The sequence below is a fragment of the Cydia amplana genome, chromosome 22 (assembly GCF_948474715.1).
Source record: "Cydia amplana chromosome 22, ilCydAmpl1.1, whole genome shotgun sequence".
Classification (NCBI taxonomy): Eukaryota; Metazoa; Arthropoda; class Insecta; order Lepidoptera; family Tortricidae; genus Cydia; species Cydia amplana.
In genome coordinates, this window is record NC_086090.1 from 1172107 (window position 1) to 1185958 (window position 13852).

At 35.2% G+C, this 13852-nt stretch overlaps 1 protein-coding gene across 1 annotated transcript in view; it reads left to right on the forward strand.

Moving 5' to 3' along the window:
• The first annotated feature begins 1273 nt into the window (after nt 1–1273).
• The window catches only part of LOC134658397 (microtubule-associated serine/threonine-protein kinase 3), a 119830-nt gene continuing 107251 nt past the window's right edge, over nt 1274–13852 (forward strand). The window contains exon 1 of the mRNA XM_063514080.1: nt 1274–1643. Coding sequence (XP_063370150.1) covers nt 1511–1643 — 133 coding nt within the window. The 5' untranslated portion in view covers nt 1274–1510. The remainder of the gene's footprint in view (nt 1644–13852) is intronic.

The window sequence follows — 13852 nt, forward strand, 5'->3', positions numbered from 1 at the left end:
ACTGATTACAAATCATAGCACATGTTACACTTCTTATTCAAAGCAAACCAGTGGATGAGACCCAGGAACCGCCACAGACGTCATCTTCTCCCGTTCTTTATCTGCGCCGAACGCCACTCAGGTGTACACATAACATCCTAGTTTGCTCTATTTGTCAAAGATTGCGTGATGAAACGCCTCTTCAAGGCGATAGATGGCACAATTCAGCCATTCTCCGACATATAAATCAATAAATAGGTATACATACAAGAATTGCTCGTTTAAAGGTATACCTTTATCTTATAAGATAAGGTCCTTAAAATTTTGTATGACATTACAAGCAAATATCGGCCTTCGTGAATTAAGTATTGTATCCGTGATGTTCGAAAACAAAAAGTCGTATGCTTATTGTAAAGTCTATGAACTTTAAGTATTAGAAATAAAGTAGAATTTTACTAATGCTGTAATTATGTAATGCGACATGCTGATAGACAGTCCAAAAATTTGGGGCGATAGAATAAAAGTTTCACATTAAAAATATAGGTGCGAATCGCATTTGATTGGCGAAAGGTTTTGAAGGCGATAGATGATTTTTATTTTGTCACGCGTCTTTTCGTTATTTAGTGTATTTTTTTTATGTATTTCATACAAGTCAATTTCAAAATCGCTTGGTCAGGGTCGAAGCGCGGGCCCCCCCCTAGGCGCGGAGCCCGTAGCATATGCTTTTTCTGCTGTTAGGTTAATCCGTCACTGCGGCACTGCTTTCGGAGGAAACTAAAGCTTTAAGGGCATTGCCTAGAATACAATACATATTACAATATAATTATGTAACATTTATATTACATTTTACGTTGAACTTAGTAACTACATAATTATTTGTACAGTACAATAGACTCTAAAGATCGGTTTTCCTAGGATACAAATACTACGACATCCATATTTAGCCGTATTATTTAGTATGGAGACGGCCGCTATATGACGGCACCGCTATCCTAGGAAAACCGATCTTAAGATACCTTTATTATTACACTGTGTATAAATTCAATTTTAAATTCTGGCAATACAGGTCACAAAACCTCTCGTTATTGGTCAAGCACGTGTCAATCGCAATGATGTTGCCGGTATAAGAATGTAAAACCATAAATGAGTTTCCTGAAACAAGACGCACCTATAAAAGCTTTATTTAGCAGGCAAATATAGAGTTCATAACTACAAAAAAACGAAACGAATCATAATATTCACTTCCCGAGTCTATATTTACATAACGGGGAAATGTTTGTGTATTATGGCAACACAGACTAACCCTTCAAAAGTGTCACTTTTCGATTGGTGATACAAGAAGCCGTGTCGCGTTATTTATGATGGCATAAAACGCGAATTATATTTGCAACTGTGTGCAATACAGCGATATTTATTTAGCTTATTTTACGTTCGCAACTCCGATGGTGCCGCTTAAACGTGTTGCGTGACCATATCGTTGTGATAAATGGGGAAATTAGTGCATTTGTGTGTGGTTGTGTTGTGAGTGCCAATGGATCGACGATGTTCGCAATCGGTCAGGACGCTTGTTTTCGACGATTCAGACTCTGATCCTCCTAAACATGGTCAGAAGAAGGAGCTGTCCTCGACCGCGGTGCCCTCATCGCTGAACCAGAGCGCAGAAGGTAGGAGTTATTAAAATATAGAAATGTTTTCGGTACCATGTGTACATATGGGTATAGTATAGTATGTTGTTGTATAGCCTTTTCAAGGTTTATCTGTACAGCTGTCAATGTGATTTTAATTGCGAGGGCGTGAGTGAACGAACGCAAACGATTGGTCGGTTATTATCATAAAACTTTCGACTCTTACACTCATTTTTTTCTAAATCTACACTTACATACTATGAAACTGTGTCAAACTGCCGCTTACGCTTGAGAAACCGAGCGAGAGTTATTGTATTGTATAGCAGTTCATTGTATTCTAAATGTATTATCATACTGGATTAGGTTGTCTCAAATTAATGTGGGTAGATAATTTAAAAACAAACCATGAGTAATGTAACCTTTTTGAAACCAGTTTTCTCCTTATACATGACAGAGACAGGCCTTATAGGGTGACCTTGACGAAATGGGGTCAAGAGTATGTTTCTAAACTAAATGAACCAATATAGATTGATATGACAGTTTGTTTGCTGGTTCTGGCAATGTTACAATTGAAATATCAAGTGTCCTATTTAATCATCATGAGTATTATTTATGACTGGCATGTGGTCTGTGTTTTGTTTGTGTGAGATTTAGTTTGTTTCAATAGATTAATTATTCAGAAATATAGTCTGTTAAAAGTTTCATTTAAAAAATCTACCTCATGATTATTCTATCAATGACAAAAAAAAATTAATGGTTCTTTCTGCTTTACGGTATGGAACCTTAAAAAGGAATAGATTAGACCCATTATACCTACTTAATTGTTTATTTTTTAACATGTTCATACATACATTAATTGCATGCAAATAATTTGTAAGTATGTATAACGCACATATTATTATTTTTTGGATTAGCAGAGTAATATTTTTGTTTCAATTTCTTTGCTTTTGCCTAAGGGGCATTATTATACTGCCCTACTTAGCCAAATAGTGCTGTCTCAAAACAAAATTCACTTAAGTTCCTATAGCTGGGGCCTGTTTCTCAAAAGCTTGTAACTTGTAATACAAGTGAAAATCCCTTTCTAACAAAAGCTGTCAAAAAGTGACATCAACTTGTATTACAAGTTGCAAGCTTTTGAGAAACGGGCCTCTGATAGTTCCATTTTTAAATCATTTGTTATTGAGTTAGCACTTTTCGACTTAGCTTAGGAGGGCAGTATAGCAGTCTAAAGTATAAACCAATGATAATATTGACAGTTGATAACTATTAACATCTCATGGGGCTTTGTAGGAATCTGATCTTTATCAGAAATATGACTGATATGGCAAAATACCTGGTTCATATCTGATAATATTAAGTAAAGTGTCATTCAGTAGAACACTGTAAGTCAATTTACTAGTAACTTTTGTTTACATAGTTAGCAAGTTCTATTGAATGACACTTTATATAGAAATATTATGTATACAATTTTGCTCTTTTAAAGTTTCAGTTTTTCAGTCTTTTAAAATTCTAACAAATCTTAATTAATTTTACACTAAACAGACCTAACTAATACCCCACTTAAGAGCTGCTTAAGCTAATGCAAAATCACAGTTTTTGTATTGAATTTTTACAAATTTGAATCAAAGGTGAATACCATGAAATAATGTCAACTAGAGTATTCTCTGTACGTAGTTTATTCAGACAATTTCCACAATCTATTCCGAATTTTTTATGAGTAAGTAGCATGAGATATTTAAATTTAAAAACAAATAACTGCCTCTGGGTCTCAGTAAGCTATATTTGTGAGGGCAGACTTCATGAGTTACCCTTGAAAGGTCAAACTTGGTTTGATAGAAAAAAAAACATGAAAACATATCTCTTTTTCATTTATTTTCAATTGTATATTGTTGCTCTGCATACCAGCAGTATAATTTTTGCATAAAATAGCTATAGGATCTCAGACGCAAAAAAATTAAAACTGAAGTATATTTTCAAAGTAAATGTGATAAAAGGTAAAAACCCGCGCAGTGACCGAATCTTCAGTCGCAAGTTTTGCGTGGCGTGCGATATCTTTTGTCTCCCTCTAATTTACTGGCTTATATTACGCCCCCTCTTAAGCATTCTTTTCATTCCACTTATAACTTGAACTTTAAAATCAATTGCAATATCAATAACCAGTATTTAAATACAAATTAACATGTGCACTTGGTTGTTCAAGTAAAATTATCAAGTTTCATGTTTGCATGCTACTTCCTATTGACACATGCGTGTAGCCGTATCCTTATGCAGAACAAAACAAGGATGTTTGTATTTTGTAAAGAACAATGTATGTTTTGAAAAAGTGCTTGTTGTGTATGGATGTTTATGCCTAGGTTTTGTAACCAAAACGTCCGAACCTTAAGTTAACAACAAGGTTCAAGTTTCGTTGTTCTTCTGGGCATATTATATTATTATTAATGCATTCAAATGTAAAAAAATCCATCGATATATAAAGAAAAACCTTTTAGACAAAAATATAGTAGATGCGGGGATCAATTTTTTGTTTTCTCAGTTTATTTTATATTCATAAACGAAAGTATTGAAGATCTGAAACACCGTTTCGTAAATTCTCGAGTTTGCAAGCAAGATTCGATGTGATGAATTTTACTTCTACATTAAATATTTTTCACATAAAAAATATTAACTACAGTCTACACAGCACAGCAAGACGGGCAAAAAAAAAACAACCGTTGACGTATTACAGTCATCGGCAATTATAAAAAAAAACCGGCCAAGTGCGAGTCGGACTCGCGCACGGAGGGTTCCGTACCATCAACAAAAAATAGAGCAAAACAAGCAAAAAAACGGTCACTCATCCAAGTACTGACCCCGCCCGACGTTGCTTAACTTCGGTCAAAAATCACGTTTGTTGTATGGGAGCCCCACTTAAATCTTTATTTTATTCTGTTTTTAGTATTTGTTGTTATAGCGGCAACAGAAATACATCATCTGTGAAAATTTCAACTGTCTAGCTATCACGGTTCGTGAGATACAGCCTGGTGACAGACGGACGGACGGACGGACAGCGGAGTCTTAGTAATAGGGTCCCGTTTTTACCCTTTGGGTACGGAACCCTAAAAAACACTTAAACTAGCCAATAAATGAAAAATAGAAATCTATAGGCCCCTTAAGTCGGATAAGAAAAAATAAAATTTCGCGACTATCAAGGATTACAAGGATCAGCAGATTAGCAAGACTCAACACTACAGTATATACATACTTAGACAGCCTACCTACCTAGATTTATAACTGTGACTATGACCTGTAATAAAACATGCACTATCTACCATGATAACAGCCATCATATGACCAAACGATAGTATCGCATTATATCGATCTATTTATCTCATGCTACCTAAATCAAAACATTTTATCTCGACCATATCACCGGTCTAACTTGGCCACTTATTCTATTAGAACTATGTGGATAGTGGCTTGCATTTAAAATGGTTAGGGTCAGGCACTGCACCCAATATTGTCTACCAAGCTTGCGTGAGTCGAACCATCAATTCATTCGTTCGTCTATTTACCTCTATCGTTCGAATATTGCTTGAGTCGAACCGTCAGTTCATCCGTTCGTCTATTTACCTCTATTAATGGTTTGAATACGCAAGAGCGATAGAGAAACAGATAAAGAAATCTCGATTTTCTTAGACCTTTAATACAATATATTTTATTTACAGACCATGTCCATAGTGTTAGTGTACATTCCCTTAATCCTATGTTAGTGAAACCTATACTAAATTATAATAAATTATGAACTAAGCCTCTGGATCCCATATTTTTACACTTGCCTGTACTCGATCTATTATATATATTTTGTATCGTAGTAAAGTAACCACAACAAACCCTATTGAGTTTACTATGGGTTGATTTGTGTGATTGTCCCATATTTATTTATGAATAGTTTTTTTATTTTTTATAATCAACTATACATACAATACCACTTTCCAGAGTAATCCAATACGTGATATGTATTACATAAAAGAAGACAACAAATTAACAGTTAACAACACACTTAAAAATATTACAGTAAAAACAGACTATAACTAAATATTTGGCAGATAACATAATTGCCGGCTTGTTATCTTTGTGAATTCACTCAGAGTGCACTTAAATATATCTATTTTGGCGGAGACTTCATTATACTGGTCGCTAGTAAACTTGACTCACAACGAAAACGAATACATTTGGGAACACATATCCCAGTAAATGACACACGGTCGCTTATCGGACGACCCCGGATCCTGTATCAGATACATAAAGTACATATTTATAGACTGCTGTGTAAATATTTACCATTTATTTTGGGATAGAACGTTTTTGAAATACGAAATCGCGACATTTGTCACCATTTTTGTACCGCTCTCTAAATACAATTTAAAGTACAAAAACAATATCGCAAAAATGTACTAACAAAAATCATAATAATATGTTTAGTAAGTAAGTAAGTCCCACGTGTGTGACGTCACCATAAGCGTTCTGGCTCAAATTAGAGCCCTTGGGATCTGACAGGTTAAGTTGTTTTTGCGTGTACTTATCTTACTTTTTAATGCAATGTATGTTGTCAATGCCATGTATGTTGTGGGTATGAATATGAATATAGTATTTTATGCAACCGTTGTTTAAGAGGGGTCAAAAAAGGCGAGTGGCGTGAGTAACAATTTGAGGCGAAGCCGAAAATTGTTAATAAAGACGCCACGAGTATTTTTTGACTCAGTTAAACAACGTTGCATACAATACTTTTTCTACGACCAAGCACTTACTTTGAAAAAAAAAATTGTAAATTAAACAAATATTTTTTTCTACTCCAGCACTTAAATGTGTCAATTAAATGACTGACAGTGATATCTAAAGCAATGTCATTTGAATGATTTGTCTATAGGCTCATAAGATGACTGCTAGCAGTCATCTTATGAGTATAATACAACTGCTTTATTTTTTTTAAAGATACAAGTTCCGATCATCTTGATTGAAAGAGGTATGTTTTCATTTACAATAATAACTCTTTTTTTTTTAAATAATAACTCAATTTTTTTTAAATAATAACTTTTTTTTTTAATAATAACTCTTTTTTTTTAATAATAACTCTTTTTTTTTTTTTTTTTTTTTGCTGCAGCTGTCATAGAAAAAGTAATGTTTGCAACAGCTCATAATTGGTTCTTAAAATTCTCGGGTCTTTTTTTACAAAACTCGACTACGTCTCGTTTTGTAACTTCGACCCTTGAATTTTAAGAACCCTTATTATATCACTGTTGCATAAACTACTATTCATTCAACAAAAATAATACTTTAAACAAGTGGAATCATATAGGACATATATGTAGGTAAACAAACCAAAAGTATACAGCTAAGATACGCGACCCGGCCACCGCGCCCCGCGCCCCACGACCGGTTGGTCAGCGACACCTTCTTGTAACTCATGAGGCCCTGGTACTTGCTCTTAGTTAAATTACAATTTTGGACAGTATTTTTCTCGATTTTGGCCACAGTAGCCTATGGAGACTAACAAGCAACGCTAAGCGGTGTTCGTAGTCTATGGATCTTGCTATATTACGGGTGTCACATGCGCGTTTCTGACTTCTGAAGCAATTTTATTAGGGTTCCGTACCCAAAGGGTAAAAACGGGACCCTATTACTAAGACTCCGCTGTCCGTCCGTCCGTCCGTCCGTCCGTCCGTCTGTCACCAGGCTGTATCTCACGAACCGTGATAGCTAGACAGTTGAAATTTTCACAGATGATGTATTTCTGTTGCCGCTATAACAACAAATACTAAAAACAGAATAAAATAAAGATTTAAGTGGGGCTCCCATACAACAAACGTGATTGTTGACCGAAGTTAAGCAACGTCGGGCGGGGTCAGTACTTGGATGGGTGACCGTTTTTTTGCTTGTTTTGCTCTATTTTTTGTTGATGGTGCGGAACCCTCCGTGCGCGAGTCCGACTCGCACTTGGCCGGTTTTTGTTTCTACTAGTTAGTACTCATCTGTCAGAGATGACAATTACAATTAGGTTGGCAACAATGTATTTCATACAATATTTTTTAAGTGGTGATTACACGAAGTATCGTAAAAGTACCAAAAAGATACTGCGTGTATGCACAAATACTTTTTTGGGGAATAGACTAAAGACTTGTCTTGACAACTATAACATAGGGGTTTAAAGGTGTGTGTACGACCTTTTAAATGACAAATAAAAGTACGGGAGTAGAAAAAATAAATTATCTATCTATCACGGAATTTGATTTCTGTACTATTTATTACTTTGTCACCTAGCTATATGAGATCCCTAGCGGCTTTCATATTGGTTATAACTGGCAGGGTCGCCATGCAGTGTGGGACGTTAATTAAGAACACCAATCGGTTATAAGTAAGCCTTTATTCTGGATTCTGGGTAATGTTCCTAAGTGCTAGTGTATATAATAATAATTGGCTACGTGAGAGTGTGCGTGGCTTAGCGCACACTACAGCCGCTAGGGATATAAATAGTGAAAAGGTACGAAACTTATTGACAGAAATCCATTTCTTTGACTGAATACATGCTTTACTTAAATGTATTAGTTGCATGTGGAAAGAAAAGTACAGTCAGCGATAAAAGTTTGTACCAAAAATGTTGTTTTTGCCAAAACGTATTACTCTCTTGATTTCACATCAAAGAACAATAACAAACTCTGCATAATAAACTAAAGTCAATTTTTTTATTCGGTAGACTGAAATGACATTAATTCTTAATATGAACATCATGTGTCATTTCATACTATGAAATGTCATTTTAGTCTACCGAATAAAAAAATAAACTTTACTATTATAAATTCAATATATATTTTCCATTTGGAACGAGTTATACCTTGATTTCCCCTGACACTTCTGACTCATACGTCGCTTTCTCTACAACCGAAACGGAATATATATCTATAGTGTAGACAAACATAAGACCTTTTATCACTAAACGTTTGTCATATCAACTAGTCACGTTCTAGTCCTATCCTCGTAAGGCCCACCATACAAAGTTTCCCTACTTTTAATTTGAACCTTGTTGCATAGTACATTAGGGTGACTTTCGTTTGCTTTAGAAAACAATGAAGCAAAAGAAATGCTACCTTATTTAATTTTCGAAAGGTTCAAATTAGATTGAAAGAGACTGTACATTGTAATGCACATTGGGCATTAAGAGGCTATAGAAGCTTTTAACTAATTCAAGCACGCTAACAAACAGTTTGATAGAGTAAATAGTAAAAACTAGGCAAGGGCGAGTTGTACAAAAAAACGGTTTCCTTATTTTTCAGTGACGGTAAAAAAGTCTTCTTATCCGTATTAGCGTCGAATCAAATAATGTTTTTAGGGTTCCATACCTCAAAAGGAAAAAACGGAACCCTTATAGGATCACTCGTGCGTCAGTCTGTCCGACCATTCCCCCCTCCTCCCCTTTATCTCCGAAACTACTGGGTCCAAAAAGAAAATGACACATTTCGTACCTTGTCACAGTGACAATACATATGAGGTCCCTTAGCGACTTTTACTGTGACAAGCAGGGCCGGATCTAGGGTGGAGCGGCCGCTCTAGGCGCCGGATGGCAAATGAAGAAAAAGACGCGAGTGTGGCGAGGGGGGGGGGGGGTTGGAAAATACGCTTGAAAACTTCAACGAAGGGCGTCAAAACCCGATTTCGCACTACCCTGATCAAGGGCTCGGGCCGGCACTGGTGACAAGGTACGGAAAGTTACGGAAATTCTTGACTGTACAGTCGCCATCATATATATCGGAGCGGCCAGGGCGCTCACAAGTATCTGAACACGCCTCTATTGTCAAGGCGTTAGAGTCGTGTTCAGATGTTTTTGAGCACCTCGGCCGCTCTGATGGCGACTGTACAACACCGTCTATTTTAGCTGTCAAACTTGCGGTACACGATTTTTTCTTATAATTACTTGTCTTCATCATCATCATCACCCATAACTATTTGTATAAGTCTTAAGTAAGTCTAAATCTAAAATTAAGATTTAAGATTCTATTTCCATATGTGTTACGTACAGTATAGTATAGTACACCGCTTAGCTGCAATCTTGTTTACATAGCAACTTACGACTTATGCGCTTATGACGTAATGTAGCGAGTATAGTGGCAAGACTGGCAAGTCGTATAAAGGAAGTTTAAAGTAGACATTAATAGTAGACATCAGAGGCCCGTTTCTCAAAAACTTGTAACTTTTAATACAAGTGGAAGTCCCTTTCTAACAAAAGCTGTCAAAAAGTGACATCCGCTTGTATTACAAGTTACAAGCTATCGAGAAACGCCCCAGCTGTAAACACCATTATCATTTATCAAGAACATTATAGTGTTACGTAGAAGGACATTGTTGAGCAGTTTATTATAATAGAGTCTGTGCGGAAAGAGAAGAGTCGTGGAGTGTATGGGGCCCAATACATTTCACGACTCTTCTCTTTCCGAACGGACTATAAAATCTCATTTATAACCGGGTCTATCGCGAATAAATTTTATTACCTTTATTTACCGACGTTTCGACACAGGTTTATAGTATACACTATACATACATAGTTGTGCCGTTCTCGAGAACATTCCCCATACAAAATAGATTAACGTTTTCGAGAACAGCAAACCTATACACAGGTTTAATTGGTGGTGGTGGTGGTTGGCGATAGACCCGGTTGTAAATCTAATACCTTTAAACGAGCAATTCTTGTATATTTATTTATTTATATGTACATATATTTCGGGGATCTCGGTAACGGATCTAACGATTGAGATTGAGATATTTATTGATGAAATCATAAATAATTTTACACATCACGAAGCTATATACATAATTATCAATTTATCACTAGATTTCGATGAAATTTGCTATATGGGGGTTTTCGAGGGCGATAAATCGATCTAGCTAGGTTTTATCTCTGGGAAAACGCGCATTTTTGAGTTCTGATGTTTCGCGAGCAAAGCTCGGTCTTCCAGATATTATGATTTAATATGAGTTCAAAACGCAAAAGTTTTAAACAGTTTATTTTTAACCTCAGGACAAGTAAATATTCGAAAAACTATGTCTGATCCGTTTAGTCAAGTTGACATCGTTTATTTTTAGATTATCTCTTAACATTCGCTTAACCAAGATTAAACATTTATATAATAAACAATAATTATAATTAAGTGTTAGTATCTAGAAAGTGGCAATTAGGTTATTGTTTACTCCATGCTTCCACTCCAGCTAATTGCTTAGCGAGCTGCCATTACTTTAATGCAATTCACGCCTTTTTATAATAATTAGTGGAATTAGAACATTGTAATAAGTGTGTAAGTTGTGTAAGTATTGAACATTGTGTAAGTTTAATGAATTTATAAAATTATCGTACAAACATTTTGTCAAAACTATTTGGAGACCCACAATCCAGGAACAGATTTCCGTGACCAATATACCTATATTCGCACCCCGGGCGCATCCTAAAGTGGTTAAAGTAAAGGCGATGTGTAATGAACCCTCGTGGACGGCAGCTGCCGCTCCGATGATGTAATAAAATAGTGTGTACGAAATCGCTACGCTAGGTAGAGGCAACGTTTCTGTCGATGCGATATCCCGTCGGTTGAGTTGACAGGTAAACGATTTCTACGTCGGCAAAGCAGCGGCAAAGTCACTAGCTGAGACTATTATGATAATTTGATATGGCCTTCATCATAAACAATAATCTCAGTAAAGACAACAAAATAAATGGAATCGCACGACTAATTTAGAAGTAATGTCGCCAGAAAATATACCTACAGGAAAGATTATGAGATATGATATGATATGGTAATAGTGTGAATTTAGAAACTTTTCGAAGCGTAGATCAAAAACAAGATACTAGTTGTCAACCCGTCATTACGTAGGCTGACTACCAAGGTTCTCATCCACTATGTTGCGTAATGCAGTCCTTATGCAATGCGTTTTGGTCACAATTTTACTACCAGGGCTATCAACTAATGTGTAGGTTATTTAATAAAATTATTATTTTATCGATGCCATCGATCGATTGGTGTGGTAACACCCTAAAAATCCTTACGTGCAAAAAAAAAACAAAATCAAAAAACTTTTAATATTGCAGAAACGTTCCTTCTCAATCCCAAGCCAATTTACCTAACGGTATTCTCATTACAAAACGCAAAAATAGTAATTGTAATAAAAACGCACTTCGCTCGTTCAATGAAAGTTCGCCAAAAAGCCGTTAGGTTCGAACTTTCCGATAAGTAGTTGGTACTAAAACTCTTTGACCGTTGGCCGACCTTATGTCGTTTCACTAAGGTTCACGATTCGTCGGCACGATGATAGGTACCCATCAAGTATCGATCCGCAATAACTATCTAGGACACATTTACAGTCTATTAAAAAGTTCTTCGTCGTTTAGAAATGATTGAACTAAAAAACTAGAAGCTCGTTTCACAGGTTTTTTCGACGTATAATGATTGCGATGCGAAATGCTACGTTGGCATCCAAATAAGTACCTATTTTGATAAAACATAAACGTAGGTATTTGGATATCGTCGGGTGACAAGTAAAAGTCACTAAGTACTATCAAAAAATTAAAGTAACAATGCACTTTATTACACTTGTAACACGGTTTATTGTCCAATAATTTCAATGACGTTAGTTAGTGACTTTTACTTGTCACCCGACGATATATGCTCATTCAAATCTTAAGTATCTTGTATAACAAAGATATTTTAATTAGAAATAAGAAATTGCCTCGCGAGTACTGCTTTTTAGAAATAAATATTTTAGCGAAAATATGTCAGACGCGCAAGATATTTTGAAACCGCTACTAGTTTACTCTTTCTAGTTCTATTAACCTCCTGAGACCCTGCGTGCAATTTTTTGTACACATTCCACATTCAATTTTGAACTTTTAATGGGTAACTAAGAATTCCAAATTCAAACACAAAGCCACTGTTGTGGGTCACAGGACTCTCAGGAGCAAACACTAAAAATATTCTTAACACTAGGATATACTTTGGCTTCAACTCGAATCACTAAGTTTATTAACCATCCCGAGATTCTCACGAATATGAGACCAAGATCGTAACCACATATTAATCCAGCGTGAAGGGCGGTTTACAATCGAGAACAAATCGTGCGGTTACTATAAACATCTACACGATTTAGAACCCTACTCCCCAGACTTAGGGTCCAACTCATCAGTCATGTCACGGCCGTAGTAATGGACCCTGAGCTAGAGATTATACAAATTCTGTTATAGTATTCAGTATTCAGTATTCAGTATTCAGTTCTTTATTTGCGAATATAGACAAAAGCCATGCAAATACAATAATAAAATATCAAATAAATACTTAATCAATCAGTCAACAATAAAAACATTATAACAATAACAAAAACAAACAAAGAAGAAATCCAGAAATAAAACATTACCAACAGTTAACAAATAAATTAGATTGCTTAATTAATTGTAAGTATAAATAAAGTGAGATTGTCAAAACAGTTATAATTTGGTCCAGAATTTCATAAAATATTCGTATCAATAAGAAGGATTTAAACTATGTCAAAATATGAAATTAATTAAAATTGGGTAAAATAATTTAATCAAAAAATCGAGTATAATATTCGTTTAGGCTGTAAAAGGGCCTACACACAAGATAGTTTTTAAGTTTTTTACTAAATATTTGGAGATTTTCAGCTGTCTTTATGTCATCATCTAGTTCGTTAAAAATATTTAATGATACTCGACAAATACTATTTTTAAAATGTGTATAATTTGACGTCGGTAGTGCTAGTTGAATTCTGCGCCTTAATGGGTAATTCATTTCTTGACATGTGAGTTTAAATGAGTCAATATTTTTATACACATAAATACAAATGTGATATATGTACAGGGCTATTACTGTGAGGATTCTATACTCTACAAAAAGGTCTCTATGCGTTTCTGGAAAGTAACCAACGATAAGTCTTAAACTTTTTTTCTGTAGTAATAAAATTTCATTTATTTGTGTGCTATTTCCCCAAACTTCTATGCCGTATCCATCGTAGTCCATCACTTAAATCGGTTACATTTGAATTTGTTACGTTTATTGCGACCTAGCACTAAAAACCACACACCGTATACATTTACAGTACGTACATGTACAGTCAACAATTTAATTTCCGTACCATTTCTCATCTTATCTGCCAGAAATAAAAGGTTTTTTATTTTTTATTTTATTTATTTATTTACCATTTCTCACCTTGTCATAGATAGT